Raw genomic sequence first — 19,429 nt, forward strand, 5'->3', positions numbered from 1 at the left:
TTTCCCTTTTACAATGCAAACTTGTATGCTTCAGAATACTTAGCTAGATGAACCAATTGTCTCATTCATAATTTTATTTGTATGCTGCTTTTCCATAAAAAAAATCATGCTCAAAGTGATTTATAACAAAGAAAAGTTGAACACATTTCAAGATCAAACACTTCAAAACAATTTCATTGTAACATAATAAAACAACAAAGTAGCAAATATAACATCACCCAAAATGACAGAAACACCAATACCTTATTTAAGATAGATACAAGCCTCTGGGAATTGTTTTTTTTAAAAGAGCACTTTACCAATGTAAATTTGAATCTCAGAATTTTAAAATAGTTTTAGTGTAATGTAGATTGAAATTAGGGATGCAGGTGGAGCTGTGGTCTAAACCACTGAGCCTAGGGCTTGCCGATCGGATGTTCAGCAGTTCGAATCCCCGTGACGGGATGAGCTCCCACTGCTCGGTCCCAGCTCCTGCCAACCTAGCAGTTTGAAAGCATGTCAAAGTGCAAGTAGATAAATAGGTACCGCTCCGGTAGGAAGGTAAATGGCATTTCCGTGCGCTGCTCTGGTTCGCCAGAAGCGGCTTAGTCATGCTGGCCACATGACCTGGAAAAACTGTCTGTGGACAAACGTCGGCTCCCTCGGCCAGTAAAGCGAGATGAGCACCACAAGCCCAGAGTTGTTCGCGACTGGACTTAACTGTCAGGGGCCCTTTACCTTTTTTTTAGATTGAAATTATTAGTATAAACTTATTTTTTTTCATGGTTGACCATGGGACCTAAAAAAGAGGATAAACTTCAAACTATGCTGTTATCCTGATCTCTATCCATGTTTAAATGTATGAAAATGAACCAGAACTTTAAGGGGGAGCAATATACTAATAGATAATTCAGGGCAGAAAAGATAATAGGCTTTATAGCTAAAAAATGGAGGCAAGCACAGTCTTGGTGAGTGGTTGCATGGTTAACTTTTGTGATCTACTAAGATAATTTGATACATTTTTCTTGAAATCAGGAATTAACAAAATATGAGGTAAAGCAGACATATGTTATATTTTTTAGAAGGCAGTTTCTTCTTTTCTTTTTAGCATTACATAACATAATGGTGACTATCCAGCTTTCCTCTCCAAATGTTTCTTGGCATATGAATGCAAAAAAAATCCCAACAAAAAAACAACAGATGTTTAGAATTTAATAGGAATTTGAATATTAGATGTAACAAATTGTTATTTGCAAACTGGGAAATGCACTGTTAACTTTGTTCTATGATTTACAGTTTTATTGTGGCAGTTGCACAGAAATATGTTAACGGGGGGGGGGGGGGATCTTCACAGTTTGCTTTTGTTGTAGATTCTTCCCTTATGTAAAACCCTTGGTTACTCTCTGGCTGGATTTAGAGATGATTAAAGAAATTGTAACAGCAGCTCAGGGAACAGTCAAGAACTATCTGTCCTTTACTGTCTGACCCTGACAAGCTTTTCTCAATATGGCTTTAAATCTTCATGTAATATACTTCAGTACTAGTTTTGGTGCAGTTTAATGCAGTTAATCTCCAACAGAAGAGATTGTACATAGTATAGATGTAGTGATCAGATAGACAACTGTCAAAACTGATAGCAGCCAACAAAATTAAAATAGATGTGCAGAAGCTGGAGAACTGAAACATATCTTTGCATATGACAGGAGCCATTTCATCCATTCACTGTATTCCCATGTAAACTAAAAGCATCTGCAAATGGAGAGGTGAATGCTTTGAGCTGTTCATTCTTATTCTGTCTACAGTTGACACACTGCAGCATTTCAGTACAGAATCCATCTTTTTCATTCCAGAAATGGCATGTAAAAGGCTTGTTTGTGTGTGTATGTGTGTGCATAAGGTGAACTCAAATGACCAGAGCAGCTTATTGAAGATCATTATCTAGCTAGTAACAGCACAAATTTCTAAAGTAAATCTTCACATGGCAATAAACAGATAGTGGGTTTTGAAATAATGAAATATGTGCAAGTATTCAAAAATCTAAATTAAAATTAATACAGTACATTAAAAAAGCAAATAATTCCTCAGTGAATTGTATATATGTGCCTCCCATTTTACAATAGTTATGACCTATCTGCCGTACTGCCCCTTATAGATTTTCACTTTGTTCTGTTTAAATTCTAATTTCTCCCCCTTGTCTCTCTGTCCCCATATTGCTATTTGCAAACAGACATAGAACCATGCAGGGATAATTAAGAGATGGCTATGGACAAATGGCTGGATGCTTACTCAGATAGATGTGGTATTGTGTAAATAGTCCCTGAGAGATGTGATGTCTCTACCCTTGTGTGCCCATGGCAATGCATAAACCTCATAGATATTTAAATGGTCTTTGTAAGGTTTACTATCTGTGCACCTTTCAGAAAAGTTTACTGAATTAGCATATATAACAAGTAATAGCAACCAAAAAATCCTTTCTTCAGTCAGATTAATGCACTGTTTTAGGTCACAGTTTATGGCATCCATTATTTTCTTATCACAGTTCTGTTTCATTTTATGTTTACAATTATTGGCAGAAAGATAGAACTTTATAGCATGTGTGTGATCACTGCTGCTTGTCATATCTTCTGTCTTAAAACACTGTAGATATTTACTATTATTTTTGCAAATAAGATTATTTGAACTCCTTGACAAGTCAGCATTCTTATCTGCTTGCTTTGGGAGTGTTAACTTCACCAGTCTCATTTCGGATCAAGTAGCCAGTAGGTTTCAACTTAGAAATGTGTGTGTCACAATTTACATCTGAGGGCTTAAAAATAAGTATGATAGAGAAGGCAGTGTATACTTATGGCTGGACATAGATGGCTATTAAGAAGCTAAAATAATTCTGAGGGCTTTTCAGGAGTGAGAGAGAAGCCCTAAAGTACTTAATTAGTATTCTTCCTTGATGAAATTAAGATTAAGGTGGATGGACTAAAGAAGAAAGACTTTCTGAAAGTAAAGGAAGCCCAGATGACATGTATAGGTTGCAAATGAGGTTATAAATGTATTAGTAAGGGAGAAGAAATGGAATTGGTTTGCAAAATGATATTTATTACTGAAACAGGAGAAAGAGGATTAAGTAGTCCTTATATACTCTTCAGAATAATTCAGAAAAGAAGACACCTATCCTAGATGCATGTGTATGCTGAGATTTAAGTGGAAGGAGAAAATGTTAAGGACACAATGAGCCATTTCATTTAGCACCAAGAAAAAAGAGCTAAAAGTTGGTTTCAAGGGCAGCAGTAAAGTCTGTATTAGTTTGCAACTGACCTTAGAAACTGAGAACAGTGATATCATGGGGGGGGGGGCGGACATAGGAATACATGATGGAAGACAAAAACTCATCTCTTGATGCAGGTTTACAAAATATACCTTTGCAAAATACCTTATGTCTGATGAAGGACAAAGCTTCACATCCTGACAGAAAATGTGTTTCAAAACCAATGTTTTATTTCCTGGAACATTATAGGGATGAATTGAAAGGAGGGAGAGTGTAATCTGATTTTCCCTGCAAATGCTTCCCTATGCTGTTTTTAGCTGTTGCTCCTCCCCCATCAAGGTTCAAAGATAACAAAAATAACCCCTGTTGATGGAAGATTTCCATGGCAGAATTCATGGATATCGGAAGGGTTCTAGTAGATCCTCTTTTCACCTGCCAGTTCTCCCTTACAAATGCCCCCCACCCACATTTATGGTTGGTTGGTTGGTTGGTTAGTTTAGTTAGTTATAAAGGGAGGGAAGAGGAATATATACATATACGTGTGGGGGTGGGTGGAACAAATGTGTCACCATCTGAAAATTAGATGAAGGGAAATATACTTGGTTGGAAAGTTGAAAATTACTTGTAAAATGAAAGTTTTCCCTGTGTCCTGTATTGTAATCTCCTTTCTCTCATAGGCCAATAACAAACCTGAAATTGAGGCAGCCCTTTTTCTGGATTGGATGAGACTTGAACCACAGTCCATGGTATGGCTGCCAGTTTTGCATAGGGTGGCTGCTGCTGAAACTGCCAAACACCAAGCCAAGTGCAACATCTGTAAGGAGTGTCCAATAATTGGATTCAGGTACAGTGTTACATTGCTGATTTTTACCAGATGAACTAAATGCATCATTAATTGCTACTCTTTGTAGTGGTCACATATGAGCACTGAATCCTTCCTTCCAGCACATAATATGGGTGTGCAGAGAAGGCACTGTGTATTAATTTCCTCATCTCCTAAAGGCAGCCTCCTTAACAGAAATGCTTGTTTAATATTCCTTCTGTTCTGTAAAAGTAATCATGCTGTTTGGATACCTAAGACCATTTGAAGAACCAACCTGGATCAGACCAAGCATTGATCTTATTCAGCACTTTGCTCCCCCAATCACCAACTAGATACCTATTGAAAGCCCACAAGCAGGACATGACCATTTTTGTAAAACATGTAGTTGATAACTTGCTGGATACAAAAATGTTCCTAGAAGAATTTGCTTAACATAAATGAAGTAAAATCCTGCTGGAAAAACCATTGTGTAATGTCATTTAAAAAAATTAATCTGCTCAGTCTATAGTCTCCTTAAGAGACATGTCAACCCCGAATATGGAAATTCTGTTGATGTGCCTAGAGACCTGGATCTCAACAGTGTGTTTACTATAGCAATGAATCTAAGCCAACATCTTGCAAAATAACTATGGATTGGTATACCTGTTGGGAATCTACTTAGCTGTTAAGTAAATACTATTTTGAGTTATGCTTAGACTTGTTTTATCACCTTTTCCCCTAATAACAGTTTTGTATGGTCCTTGCATGTTTCAATCTTAACATTGTCTTACCACTGAGCTCTTGACAAGGAGCATTTTGGAATTATTGTGTAAAGCTCAGATAGATTACTATGAGTGTGCTGCATCACATGAAATCAAGAGCACTTCCTTCTTGCTGGTACTTTTGTTTAATATAAAGTACTGGGTGGTTAAATAAAAGGATGTAAAAATAAAAAGTAAGCATTTATTTAATTTATATGACACCTCATAATTCTTGCAAGCATCCAGCAGGATAAAAGGTTGCTTGCTGCATTTAATTACTGTATTCTTATGTCATAATCTGTAGACTACAGAATATGGATTCACATTACCAAATCTAACATTTCCCCCACTATTACCATTGTTGGGCTGTGGCTAGACTGTCTCTATTTAGGAGAGACTGCAGTGAATTTACAAGCCTCAGCTGATGAAGGACAGAATTAAAACAATATTTTAAAAATCAAGTAAAAATACAGATAATAATAAATTAACAACAACAACAACATCCCAGCATCAGCCCTTTCCTAAAAAACCGCCAGTTCCTAAAAGCTTGTTGAAATAAGGTCTTCACCTTCTGCTGGAAGGACGAGGAGGGAGCCAGTCTCACTTCTCTAGGAGGGGAGTTCTTAAGTCTGAGTGTAGCCACTGAAAATGCTCTCCTACTTTACACCCAAAACAAAATTTGGTGCACAAGTGCTGAATTTGTATTTTCTTCTTCTCCAGGTACAGAAGTTTAAAGCACTTTAATTATGACATCTGCCAAAGCTGCTTCTTTTCTGGGCGAGTTGCAAAAGGTCATAAGATGCACTACCCAATGGTAGAATATTGTACACCGGTAAGTGACATCAGTGTTTCCTAATACAAATTCTGGAGAGAAGAGAAGGGGAAATAATCTGTTTGTGTAAGACAGTGGAGGCATTGTGCAGTATTCCTTTTTAAATTAAATCATCCTTCACAAAACTGTTTTTTAAAGCATGAATATCTTGCTATATCCAGTGAAAATAACAGGAATAAAGAATAATTGGAAGTTGCTAGTTATTATTTATATATTGCTATGTCATAACAACTAAATACATACTTTTCCAAGGTTGGCCAAAAGAGGAAACTATGGTTCATTAAAGAATTCCTAGTTTATTGAGGCTTGTCATAACAGGACTGTGTGCACAGGCAAAAGGCTTATGTGTATCTCAGCTTATGAATTCAAGAGAAATTCATCCAAATGTGGCCGATAAATAAAAATCAGTAGTATACTCCAGCTTTTAATCAAAGTTCTCAAGTGCTTTATTCTATCTATCTCTTTCCACCTAGACTTAAGATAATGATTGTACTGATATACATATCCAAGGAAGGGTGTAGTGAAAACATGTCTGAACAACTGGTGTTGTTGGTTGTTGTTTTTTTTCCAACTGAAGGGGAAAATTGTTAATCTTCAAAGTCATAAAGTGCATTAGCACTTTCTTCTAATTGTAACTCGAGAGAATTGGATTATATAATACAGCCAACTGTTTCTACTTGCTTCTTCCTAGCAAATGAACAAAATCTTCCTTAAAAACGAATGTAATATATAGAGCAGCATCTGTTTTGTAGAAGTGATTTTTTTTTGGTTACTTTGTTGATAAGGTCAATATAAAAACAAAATTCTGATAAGCAATATATTTGATTATGGGGTGCATATTATTGAACATTACAAGAATACAGTTTTACTATAAAAATGGAGATTATTCTCTTGCTACTTTTCTGTTCTGTTCCTACTGCGACACAGCTGTACTACCTATTTTGCTGTGTTGGTACATGCCACATACAAAATTATGGGTTATCACAGACCTGGCAAACTTGTTTTTTGTAAATATTTAATGTGTACATTAACAGTCTCATGTTCATGAATACATTTTTTTGAACAAATTTGCTGATATATTTCAAATCGCTAGATCATGGGAAGCAAATCATGCTCCTGAAGTAAGTTGTCATGCACTTCTAATGCATAATGGTAAAATGTTTATGGTTTGGTGGAAGAGGCCAGTCAAATATTTGGATTTCTCCTGTAAAGTGATACCATTAATATGTTGCTTCCAGACTACTTCAGGAGAAGATGTTCGTGACTTCGCCAAGGTATTGAAAAACAAATTCCGAACAAAAAGATACTTTGCAAAACACCCAAGAATGGGCTACCTGCCTGTGCAAACAGTGTTGGAGGGAGACAACATGGAAACGTGAGTGAAGCAGATAAATAATGTTTTCATTTGTTAAGTTCTTTGAGCTGCCCAGTTGGCACCTGATCCCTTTACTTCCTAACTGCATAACGCCACTTTCATTTATTTCATTTTTGTTTATTTTGGTTGAAAGTAATATACAAGCTGACGTTTCAATTGCTATAAGTTAAACTTGAACTAGTAAAAGAAAAATGCCTGTGAGCTTATTGATTGCATTGAAAGAGTTTAAAGTAGTTGTCATTTTGAAGGTATTTAAAGTGGTTGTCATTTTGTGGCCCTCCAGATGTTGCTGGACAACAGCTTTCATCATTGGGTTGATAGGGGTTGGAGTCCAGCAACATCTGGGGGCCCACAGATTCTCCATCCCTAAGATAAGCAGAAGTCAACATTCATTCACTTTCTCTTGATATGAAGAATACTTTTATCAGATATAGAACCGTCAGTAGAGCACGAGACTTAATTTTAGGGTTGTGAATTTGAGTCCCACATTGGGCAAAAAAAATCCTGCATTGCAGGGCGTTGGACTAAATTGCCCTCTTGGTCCTTTCTAACTGTGATTCTATGAATTATTAATTTTGCTTAATTTTAAATTTATACTGTAAACTTCCCACATTTTTCCATATTTCTTCCCATAGAGATGATGACACAAAAATTATGTCTGGAGTTTTTCTTTCCCTATCATCTGCTAGTTAATAGTTACTTGATTTAATAGCAATTGCACTACAGCTTGTTATCTCTCTCCTTCTCTTTAATATTTTATTTTGCATATTTTTGGCTGCTTTCCATGGACATTCATGTTGGTCTATTGGATTTTCCTGTTTTTGGGTTTCTTTTAAACTTTCTGTAATTATTTTGCTGCTAAGTTTTTTCTGCCTCTCTCTTCACCTCCTCATTTTTTGTCTTGCAGTCCTGTTACTCTGATCAACTTCTGGCCAGTAGATTCTGCGTGAGTACTTTTGCCAAAGTGTGCTGCTATTGCTTCTGCTGTTGCGTTCTCTCACTATTTGTTTTTAATTTCTGTTGAGTTTGTTTTTTAACATATATCCATTTCCCTCCTTCCTCCCCACCCGGTTAAAATTTAAAACAAAAATTTAGTCCAAATCAATGGAATGGTATACCAGTAAGGTTTCCTGCACTTCATTAAATGTACATGATTGTATTCAAAGTTACAGTCCATCAAAATTGAATCATATAAGTAATCTAAGTTAACTTCTATCTGAATCACAGAGGTTTGGTTGCACAGTCCTACCTCATATGGAAGCATGCACATTATTCACCTAAAGTAGGCATCATTGGTTGGGAAACAAGAAACTTTGAGATTTGATTAAATTTTTTTTGAGGGAAAGGAAGTATGACTGATCTTACTTTTAAGGTCATTATTTAACATTTGTACACACAGTTGCCCTAGTCCAGATGTATGTGTGATCAAATGCACATTCGGTTATCTGGTACACGCATGCTCTCCCATTCATTTCAGTGGAGAAGCCAGGTTGGCACCTATGGATTTTGGGGGGATCTGCCTTCAGTGTAAATGAATGGAGAGGAGCTAATCGATGGGCAGTGTCTGTGCAGAAGTTCTGCTTTTGCCCTCCTAAGCAGTCACAAGATTCTGGTATATTGTAAGTGCAATTACAATGAATTATTGAGAATGAACAATATTTTTCAATATTGTAAGAGGTCTGGTTATGATCCATCCAACACAAAGCATATTCCAATATTTTGTTTCAGTGGAGAGCGTTCCCTGCGTGTAGATTCCTCCCACTGAAGTTTAATGAATTGTGCCTGAAGTTTCAGGAGCAAGATACTATTATTTCTCAACAGAAATCTCTTATTAATTTAAGGCCGCATGAATTCACTGACAAGTTAGTTCAGTAATTGCAGATAGGAATAACTACCCACTTTAGGTAACTATCAGCTTGACATCGATGCTAACATAACTTTAAAATTGGGCTTAATTATTTGTTTGTGCTACTTAATTCATATGTCTGCTAAATATTAGTGAAGGAGGAAGCCTAAAATTAGTTTATGAACACTACTAAAGGGCTTCTGCCCTTTCCTTGCAAAAAGTGATTACTAAAATAAGCAGCTCTAAAACTACAATTAATTCACAGTATATATTTGGAGCATACTATTGTAAAGACTAATTGCATTCTCTTAGAAAGCAATCCTATAAATGTCCCACTAAAGTAAGTTCTGTTGAATTCAGTGGGCTTACTTCCAGATAAATTGTCTAAGATTGCAGCATATAATATTAATGAATGAGCATCCTGGTTTTTGCTGCATGTATTTGAAGAGCTGTGTAGATTGAATGCCAGTACACACCTACTGCTAGGTCTGTGACCTGTTTTCTATTGGATACTCAACTACAAGTGAATTAAGAATAGCTTACATTTTTAGTGGTGACATTAATTTTGGCTGGCCTTTCTAGTCAAACCAACACCTGTGGTCACAAGGGCCTGGCTTTGCACTGTTCCAGCAGCAACCCCGCCCCCTTCCTTATAGGAAAGGGTCACAGGAAGGATGTTGGTTCAGTCACTGTGAGGCAAGGCACTTCGGGCACCTCAACATTTAAGTAGCCAAACACACTTCTTCAAACCTTGGAACTGGGGAGGGTGCTGGGATCTCTTGAGGGCAGCAGGCTAGTGTAGCAGGTACAAGGCACGCCACATGGCACTCATAGTTCTGGCCACTCCCCCTACCTCAGCATCTGTTGGCTAAGGCAGTTTCTTCACCCTGCCTCATCATAGGACTAGCCCAGGGGAGGAAGGCTGATCACTTATATTCTCACTTAAGGATGGGGAGCAAAAATATGAGAGCCTCACAGCATGTTCATTAAAATTCACGCAAAATAATTTTTGACAGTTACTGTATATGACAGTTACGGTATATGCCTATGAAGACATAATTAAACTTCATTATTTTTTACACAACAAAACATAAATATATATATTGGGCGAATGGCACCTGGCCCGCTGTCTGCACCCAGCCAGTCATTGTTTTCACCTAGCACATGCAGTGCGCAGGGACTTTGATTTAAAACTATGAACAAACTATTTATTTGCAGTTAGCAGGTTAGAAGAGAAAATGAGCTGAAGACATCAGTTTAAAATAGATTTCAGTGGATTCATTCTGAACTAAAAGTTGGTTTACCCTTGATTTCTACTATTATTGTATCTCTTCTTTTAAATTGAAATGTCCATATCAAACTACCTCTCTTTGTAGTCAGAGGCATCTCAGTACCTTGTTTCTTCTGTGGAATTTCCTGAGATGACACAGGTTCCTTTTGGCTTTTATTTCTGTCAGTTTAACATCCAGTACATAACTGTGTCAAGTCTACAATTTGATGGCACATGGTTGGCCAATAAATAGCTTCTGAAACCCTGATTTGCATTGTTCAATTCCCAGATGATTTTCATGTATGGCATTCAGTATTTCTATCCTTAGGTCTTGTTTTATGATTCCTTAATAATGAATATTATGTCCATTTAATTCCTTCATCTAGTTCTAATAAATACAAATATCATCAGACATTTCTTTCTGGCCATTCCAGAAAAAAGTTTCTAAAGGAACAGCAGAATTCTTAATATTTACAATCACTAGTGAAACTCCTTTAGTTTCAGAATGAAAAATAGCAGTGTTTAATCTGTGACACTGGTTCTCCTTTCTTCAGATATACACTCTGGCTAGAGTATCAGCAACTGAGATTTCTGCAGTGTTAATAGTCATCTTTTGATTCTTAGACGTGCCTTATAAACTGCCTTCACTGGCTTTTTAAATCTGTTCCAACAACTACTGTTTTTACACAGATGAAGTTGTGGGATATTATATATCCAAATACTATTGCTGATGTTTCTTTTTCTGCTTGAGCATAGTTCAGTTTGATAGTTCTTGGTGTTCTGAAAGCACATACAACAGGTGAGCCTTTTTACAGTACATTATTTAAACCTGTTGTACAAGCAACTGATTACGTGGTTACTGTTTTTTGTATTATAAATCTTCCAAATTAGTGTTTTTCGTAGTAGCTGCTTTAACTACTAGGCTGACATCCAGTAAGATTCAACAGCTTCAACTGTTTGAGGAAGTATTTATAATATACCTGTTATTTAGTTTATATTTATAATCTGGTTTACTGTACCAATAAGTTTGGCTTACAGTGATTTGCAAGTTTTTAAAGACAGCACATAATCTTTTCTCAAAGGCAATTTTAGAAACCACTGTTCTGTGACCATTTGTGATAAAAACAACAACACACTATTCACATTCTGTAGCTGAGGAATCCAGTGTACCAGTGAATAAATAATGAGGCTTTTCTTCTGTTTCTGCTGATCTAAACCTTATCTTTGGCTTTGAACTTTGTTGTAGTACAATAACTTTAAGCAAAATTATTACCCATTCCACATTTCCATCACTTTTCCAAGTGATGGATAGGAATTTATGCTATAGTCAATGTTTGTACAGCAAATCTTTACCAGATCTTCATATCTACTGAGGCACTTGTTTCTGTTTGGATCTTTCTCTAGTGCTAGGGCTTCCCTTGCCTAAATGTACACACTTCATTGTTAAATCAGTGATGTGTCAGGGATGAGCTGAAGGATGGAGAGAATCCCCAAAACCAGATTGAAGCATTTCTTATGAGACCCTTTATCTACCCCACTCAGCTCTATCTGTTCCTCTTCTATGTCTCTTCTCTTTGTAGCATTATTGAAAATGTAGGGGGAAACGTATTTTTTTAAAGCTTCACCTACAACATGAAGAAATAATGTTCACTGAAGCATATAATCCTCCTTATTTAATTGCTTGGAATTCAGTACTATTCAAATATTTGTGTACAGCTTTTTCAGAAGTTCAAACACCAAGCTTTGTTTTTGATTCACTGTTTTACAATAGAGTATCTGCTGCTTCAATTTTTTTATAAAAATGATATTAAAGGAGACCGAATTAGGCAATACAACATACTTTACTTAACACTGTACAAAACTTACTATTACTGATTTCCAAATGGAAGCCACTCCCATTTCCCCCCAGAACTGCTTCCCTCCTTCCTGGAATACTTGGTTCTTGCCCATCATTATGGGCATGTGAGACAAATCATCCCATTTCACTTAAAGAAGGAGGCAGTTCCGCAGCTTCAGCCACTAACATGAAAGGGAAAGCTAGAATTCTTTCCACTGATACAAAAAGAAAACTTGAACTCTTTGAAACAGAGAGAACTATAGGCCACATGTAGGTTACATACTTGCAGAATTTGTAAACCTGTGTTTGCTTACATATAAAACAAGAAAAGTTGCCCTAGAAGTAAAATATGCTTATTTATAATTTTGTAAAACAGTTTTGATTCTGTCTCTTCATGCTTTAGTCTGGTTCTAAAGTGTCTGTCTGCTTTCTCCTAAAGCTATGAAATTTATGTAGAGAGGGAATAACAAATACTTACATTAAACAGGCAATTTAACTTATGAGAAAAAGAGGCATTGTTTGATGCAACTGAGTTCTGACAATTAAAAAAAAACCACATGTGATGTGTCAGAGCAGTAAAATGCATGAAGTGTTGCTATTAAAATACAACCAAGCAATATTTTTAAAAATGACCTGGTCTATATTACAAAGTTATCTCATACAATGCAGTGGTGAGATCTGAAAGAACTATGTTAAATTGCATGTCAAACTTTTGTGTAAGGAAGTTTGAGATGGCTGAGAATAGGTCTATCACTTCTCCTGGGGGGGGAAAAACAACTTCTTGTTGTTATTGGGAAACATAGTTTTATACTATAGCTGGTTCCCCATATAAAACTAAAGTGAGAATAAATTTTCTCAGTCTCTTAATAAAACCTGAGACTACCCCGAAATGCACCATTTTCCAATACTAAACATACTGCAGGCCAACGATATTTTTAAAACAATGCCAATACTTCAGCAGAGGTCATTTACACACCTGGTTAAAAGAAAAAAAGTCTAATGATAGATTAATTCATCATACGAATGGCAAACAGAACTCAATAGCAGCACTGGCAAACCCCGGGGGGTGGGGAATATTCACCTGAAGCTATTCAGCGACATTATGAAGGATCTTTACCCCAACTGGATTTTGGCTTGAGAATTAAACAATACTGAGCCTGCTCTTGCAAAGAATCCCCATGGATGTGGCGGCAGCGATGGTAGAATGTTTGTTCATGCTTGAATAGTAATGGATTCAGAAGCATTAGTGTTCCTAATACTGGTACACAGATTTAATACTTCCATTGTGGCAATTACAAATGCACCCCAAGCACTTACACAACGTTTTGGTGTGTGTTTTTTTATCCTCCTTTGAGCGTATTTGCTATATACAGCTTATACAGCACACTATATGCAGCACACTGAACAGGCTGCTGCAGTGTCAGGCGTTGAAACCTGATTCAGAGAACTGCAAGGGCAACTTCAGGATAGAAGCTCATCTCTACCCGCATTGAGCTCTCACCCTTCATCTTTCTGGGAAGGTACTCAATGCAAGGACCTCATCACCTTCCCTTTGATAATCTGTTTGGAGGAGCCCTTGATTGGGATGGCTGGTATAAATTTGGAAATTTTCAGGTGTCTTTTCTTTGATGAACCAATATTGTAGACAGGAAATGCAGCTTAGAAAAAGAGCAAAACAAAGTCTGAACATAATACAGAGTTGAACAGACTTTATGAGAAAACATAGCATTGGAAGAAAGTATGTTTATAGCAAATATTTTGCAAGAAGCTCTTCACATAATAGCAATTGTCTGGTTTTGAAAAATCCCCAAACTTTTGAAAGAGTCCATTTTCACTAAATGTTTTTTACAGGTAGGTTGAGGAAGCAAACAGATCACATGGGTTGCAACTCTTAAGTGTGATGTTTCTTAGATGCAGTGAGGCCAATAACAACTTTGGTGGATTTTCTCTTTCTAAGGATTATTACTTGTGTGATTAATCAGTGTTTTCTGCCTTATAGGCCTGCATCGTCCCCTCAGCTTTCACATGACGATACCCATTCACGTATTGAACATTATGCTAGCAGGTACGAGACGGGGACAAATCTTTGTTAGGCAAATCTTCCTTGAAACAATTATTAAATTATCACCATCATTATTTATATTTCTCCACCTTTTTCAAAAAGAGGACCAAGGCAATATGCAAAAAATTAAATATTGGAATTATAATGTCCAACACCACACAAACTTTAACAAACGATGCTAGGGTTATTAAAAGCTCCAAGGATGGAGGGTATACATGTTTACTAACTTCTTCTAATCAGCTTGCCAACTAACTTGCATGCAGAATGACTGCATGATATTTAGAATGTACATACAACTCACTTAAAATAGGAATTGCCAAAGTATGCTCTTGCTTACATCTAACTCTGAGTTTGTGCTCAAAACTTCATTATACATTCTTTTTTCCAGAGGTATGCTTCAGTGGAATCCTGCAGTGACCATGTTCTACAAAATAGCGATATCTGTCCAGGATGTGTCAATTTTAGTGCACGTATCAAAAGTGATACAGCTTAATAATACAGCTTCTGAATATTATAGGGGAGGAAAATGACTGCTTTGAAAAATAATCATACACTATTAGTATACCACACATTTGGAAGACTCATCTCATATATATCAGAGTAGAAACTAAATTCTAATATTTACAGTTTTTTCTGCCCCAGCGAGAGAAACATGAGTGGGTGCATATAGCAAAGAATAGTACAATGTAATCTTTTAAAGTGAAAAAAACTTAACTTTTTCTACATGTCATTTATAGTGAAAGCAATTAGGCTGCTCAGCAGTCATATCTAAGACTAACAACTAGTGCCAAGGGAAAGAACAGGGGTGTGGGTGCTATTATTTCAGAACCATTTGTGCTGATTGTTACAGTTATCTGTGTCACATTTTAAGGCAGACTACTTAGAGATATTTATGATATTTTCTTTTCTCTGTAGGCTAGCAGAAATGGAGAACACCAATGGGACATACCTGAATGATAGCATTTCTCCTAATGAGAGCATGTAAGTGTGCCATCTCTATGAAATTATGGAAAACTTTATATTGCATATGTGATTTCAGATCTGTCATAAGTTCTTAAAATTAAAATTTATAACAATGCTACACATTAGACAGTATTGCCAAACTAATGTCAAAAATCACATAAAGAATGCATATTTCAGTATTGTTTGTTTCAGGATTGCCACCATAAGCAACAACCCAATTGTTCTCACCAGACTTTGTCCTGGTTGAAGTCATGGGCTTGAGCAACATAGGCTTCTATCCAACAGAGTTCTATTGTCACTAAGTGTGATAGGTAAAGAACTGCAAGTGAGAACCATTCTATTGCTTCCTCTGGAGAATAATGTGCATTACTCATGGTACAATTGACCAATTCAGAGGATCACATGAATGCAGAAATTTCAACTCCTGAGGGCCTAACCTTTTGGGGCCCCAAATATTTTGGGTGTGCCTCCAGTGTTCTAAAAGGTCAGGGCCAAGCACGGAGCCAAGCGTGGCGAGATTTCCGTGGCCAACTCCTTTTCCTCCTCCTGCCCTGGAGGGGTAGGAGGGGAAAGCAGCCCCCAGCCAATGGCGGCAAGAGGAGGAGGACCTGCCGGCCATTGAAGCCATGTTGTCGCCATGTTCCTGCCTCCTCCACCATCCTGACACGATGTTGCCCTCCCCCATCTCCCTCACAAGTTGGCGCCTATGCATGAATGAGCTAATGGTTAAGCAATACATGTTCCCAGTTGGCTTTGCAGCACTTTTGCCTCTTTCTTATGTCCTCCTGCCTGCGGTATTCCCACAGATGTGTAAGCACAAAGACCAGGTGTAACTCTCCATGGATATAAGTGTTGTATTTCTGTCTTACTAGTTATTTTCTCCACAACTTAATCTTTATTGTGGTTTTATTTTAAAATAGCCAGTGTAAAATTTCATATAACCTAGTAATAAAAGGTGCACAAAATTACAACCTTGCATAAAACTCTGCTAAACTAATTTTCACAACAAATGCAAAGCAAAAATAGAGGAGCTGGCTGTAATCCAAGACAATGCTTTAATGATATGGCATATAGTGGCTTAACCTTGGTTACACATATGCAGTTTATTACGAAGGACACTAGGTTATTAGTTGCCAACACCTGCACAAAAACAACTGTTGCTTCCTTCTTGATTTCAAAATGCTTCACAGGTTGAATTTCTCTCTGCATGCATTTGTTAAAGTTGCAGGTGCCTTGTGTTAAAAAGGTACCAGTCATAAATGCCACCTTGCAGAGGTGTCTTCAGCAGTGATTCAGTAACAGCCATACACTTATGAGCCAGTTGAAAAGCCTTAGGGCAGTGGGACAAACGAAGGCATAAGGAAAACCTGGACATGACATTTCTAATTTCTGGATAGAATAGTATGCAGTTGGGGTGAAGAGGAACAGGAAAACAAAAACAAGTGAGGGAAAATTCACTTATACACAAGATCACATCATATTACATTGTATTCAAAATGGAAGAATGAACTGCTCCTCTGGTGAGGTGCATGCCAGCTGCTCTGTATTTAGGCTATAGGAGACCCTGAATATCACTGGGAAGCTGGAGGCTCCAGAACATCCCTACCTAGACAATATTGTTGACCCAAGAGGTAGGAATCTTGACCTCCCAAACGGGGGTGCTAGGGGTCCTGGGAACTCAGTTTAGATAAGATTATCTTGACAGCAGCTGAAGATTTCATTCTACCTATTTGCTATTGCTCATACTCATCCATAACAAATTATCTACCTCTTTTCTCAGACAGATGGCACCAAGCAACTGATTTGACCACTTTGCTGATATGCCACTTTCTCCCTTCTGCCTAAATTTTAGCAGAATGTACCTAATATGTAAAAAAATGGGGACTGAACTGTTCTGTTGTAATCAGTTTAATACACTGAATTCTGAGTTTCTGCCAGCAGCCGAGAGAAACTCTGTGCTACTCTTTGATACATACGTTATCACAGCTCTCTGCCACTCTTGAGGACAAAATAAGCGAAGGGCAGTTTCCAGATGGAAATGTGGGTCTGGTCTCTTTGCTTTGCTTTCTCTTGTTCTTATCATTTTCCTTTTTTGCATTCTTAGAGACGATGAACATTTGTTAATCCAGCACTACTGCCAAAGTTTGAACCAAGAATCCCCACTCAGTCAACCGCGAAGCCCTGCACAAATTCTAATTTCCTTGGAGAGTGAAGAAAGAGGTGAACTGGAGAGAATTCTAGCAGACCTGGAGGAAGAAAACAGGTCAGTTTTGTTTTGGTACTATTTCCACGCATCCACAGAATAAATTGTTCATGAGGTAACGTTTAAATCAACAAGCAGCAAATTGGAATGTAAGTTGCCTGGAAATTTGTCACATGCAGTTTTCTTCTTTATATTATGCGAGATAAAGTAGATGGTGTGTAAATCTATTTGTCATGCTTAATTTAAAATAAAGATCTAAACCTAAAATGTGAAACATTTAAATTTAAAAATTAGATGGCAAATAAACCTATTTGTCATGTTTAATGCAGCAATGATAGAACGTGACTTCTTGCTTCAGAAGGAATGTTTAAATCCTATAAAATATGTGATTTTGGCCTAAAATTGCTACAGAGTTGCATGTGCATTTGTTGCTGTCTTCAGTCACATTTGTTAGATATGGTGGATGAATTATGTGTATGTGCTCATGCAAAGCAGTTCTTTATCTTTCCCTGTACAATTGTGGACACCCCCCCCCCCCCACTTTAAAGGAAAATAATAGAGATACCTGAAATGGTGGAGCTTTGCTGTATGTAGCAGAGCTGTCCAAATCAAGATACACATTTTTCTTAGTGTCATGTCATCAGTGATGTTATCTGATCAAGCACCCTGACACTATATACATAGCAGAAAAATTAGCAAATGTAGCGCTGAAGAGATGTCGTTATCCTCTGCAGCCCAAAGGGGCATTTTTAGTCTTCGGAATAAGAATTGCCCATGCACAGCCTAACAATAAGCTTGTAATACATTCATTATATGTTGCCTTCAAATTGCACTGCTTTGTGAACTCAATCTATTATACCTGGTGCAAAAAAACTTACAGTATTTATTCATAGCCTAGAGCAATAGCTCCCCAATTTCACTTGAGCCTTCAGCCACTTTTGTGATACGATGAGTAAATGTTAATGATGAAATTACTGCCAAGAACTGCACAATTGTTGCCATCATTTAATGCAATAGTGCAATTTTAAAACAATACTTTATGGAAGCTGCTTTCATTTAAGCTATACAAAACTAAATAATAATAATAAACTGCACATTGAATAATGAAAAAACATCAAAGGAAAAAAGGCATTTGTAAGTCTCTTTGAGTCATTTCCATGAATAAAGCAACTGAATCATCATCAACGAGATCTGAGATATAGTACTTAGGTGGAAAAGTATAAGGCTGTTCTCCTGCTTACAAGGGATAGCAGAGAAAAAGATTTGGTACAGTACTCATAAAACCACACTGGAAATGTTATAAAAGCAAGTCTTAAGAGTTCTAGAAATAAATAAAAAGTGAAATTATATATATATAATATTATTTTATATATATATATATATATATATATATATATATATATATATAGCCAAAGAAGTATTAATGTAAGCTGGGAGGGGGTAATATCCCCCTATTTATATACATCTCCATATGGGAAATCAAGTGCAATTACAAAGAAGCAAAACAAAAGCCCAGCCCTGGCCATGGATTGAAATGATGGCTTAATACCTGTGGGCACCACAGTGCTCTCTCACATACTCCTTGGTGCCCATCAAGGCTCCTACCATTTACTATTTTAAAATTGCAGCTTTATGATTTTTCTTTTGGTTGAGGGTGTTGCCTGCTCTTTTTCCTGTGTTTTATTGAGAGGTGGGGGTAGGTAGGTGAATTTCCTGGTTTGGTGGGGGAGAGAGAATTCTGAGTATTGTCAGTTTCCCTTCAGTGACATGGGTATTTTGTGGTGCCCATGACAGTTTTTAAGACTTCAAAATATGCCCCAAGACAGAGGCAGTTTTAGGGTAGCACGACCGGTTTGGCCACACTATGTGCCGTGCTGCAGGGGGCACCACAACAGTGCTGTAGATCACAGTGTGAGAGGTGGGAGGGTGCTGAGTTTTAGCATTGCACAGTACACCACTGATATTTGAGAGCCCAAAGTTGAACACTGCCCCAGATCCAAAATGGTTGGACAGCCCTGCCTACATTTTAGTGTGTTACACCTTGCTTAAGCATACAAGGCCCAGCAAAATGGTGTGGGGTAATTTTCTGAAATCAAATAACATTTTTTTAAAAAAGTACCCTTCTAGCTACAAAACTACTTCTATAAGCCAGGTTTGTACAATGTAACCTACTAGGCCCCTGTTTTTATTATTAAAGATTTCTTGTTTTACAGAAGTATGTGTAATGTCTCTCGTATTTT

General features: G+C 37.1%; 1 protein-coding gene across 12 annotated transcripts in view; it reads left to right on the forward strand.

Moving 5' to 3' along the window:
* DMD (dystrophin) overlaps window positions 1-19,429 on the forward strand; it is a 1,019,805-nt gene that overhangs the window by 978,052 nt on the left and 22,324 nt on the right. For 9 of the 12 annotated variants that reach the window (XM_081003446.1, XM_081003453.1, XM_081003448.1 and 6 more), the window contains 7 exons: window positions 3,916-4,082; window positions 5,522-5,633; window positions 6,872-7,008; window positions 7,916-7,954; window positions 13,961-14,026; window positions 14,939-15,004; window positions 17,091-17,249. In XM_081003446.1, the coding sequence (XP_080859572.1) occupies window positions 3,916-4,082; window positions 5,522-5,633; window positions 6,872-7,008; window positions 7,916-7,954; window positions 13,961-14,026; window positions 14,939-15,004; window positions 17,091-17,249 (746 nt within the window). The remainder of the gene's footprint in view (window positions 1-3,915; window positions 4,083-5,521; window positions 5,634-6,871; window positions 7,009-7,915; window positions 7,955-13,960; window positions 14,027-14,938; window positions 15,005-17,090; window positions 17,250-19,429) is intronic. The other 3 variants (XM_081003451.1, XM_081003449.1, XM_081003447.1) reach the window with 2 other exon arrangements.

The sequence above is a fragment of the Podarcis pityusensis genome (genome assembly GCF_964106645.2).
Source record: "Podarcis pityusensis genome assembly, chromosome: 4".
Lineage (NCBI taxonomy): Eukaryota > Metazoa > Chordata > Lepidosauria > Squamata > Lacertidae > Podarcis > Podarcis pityusensis.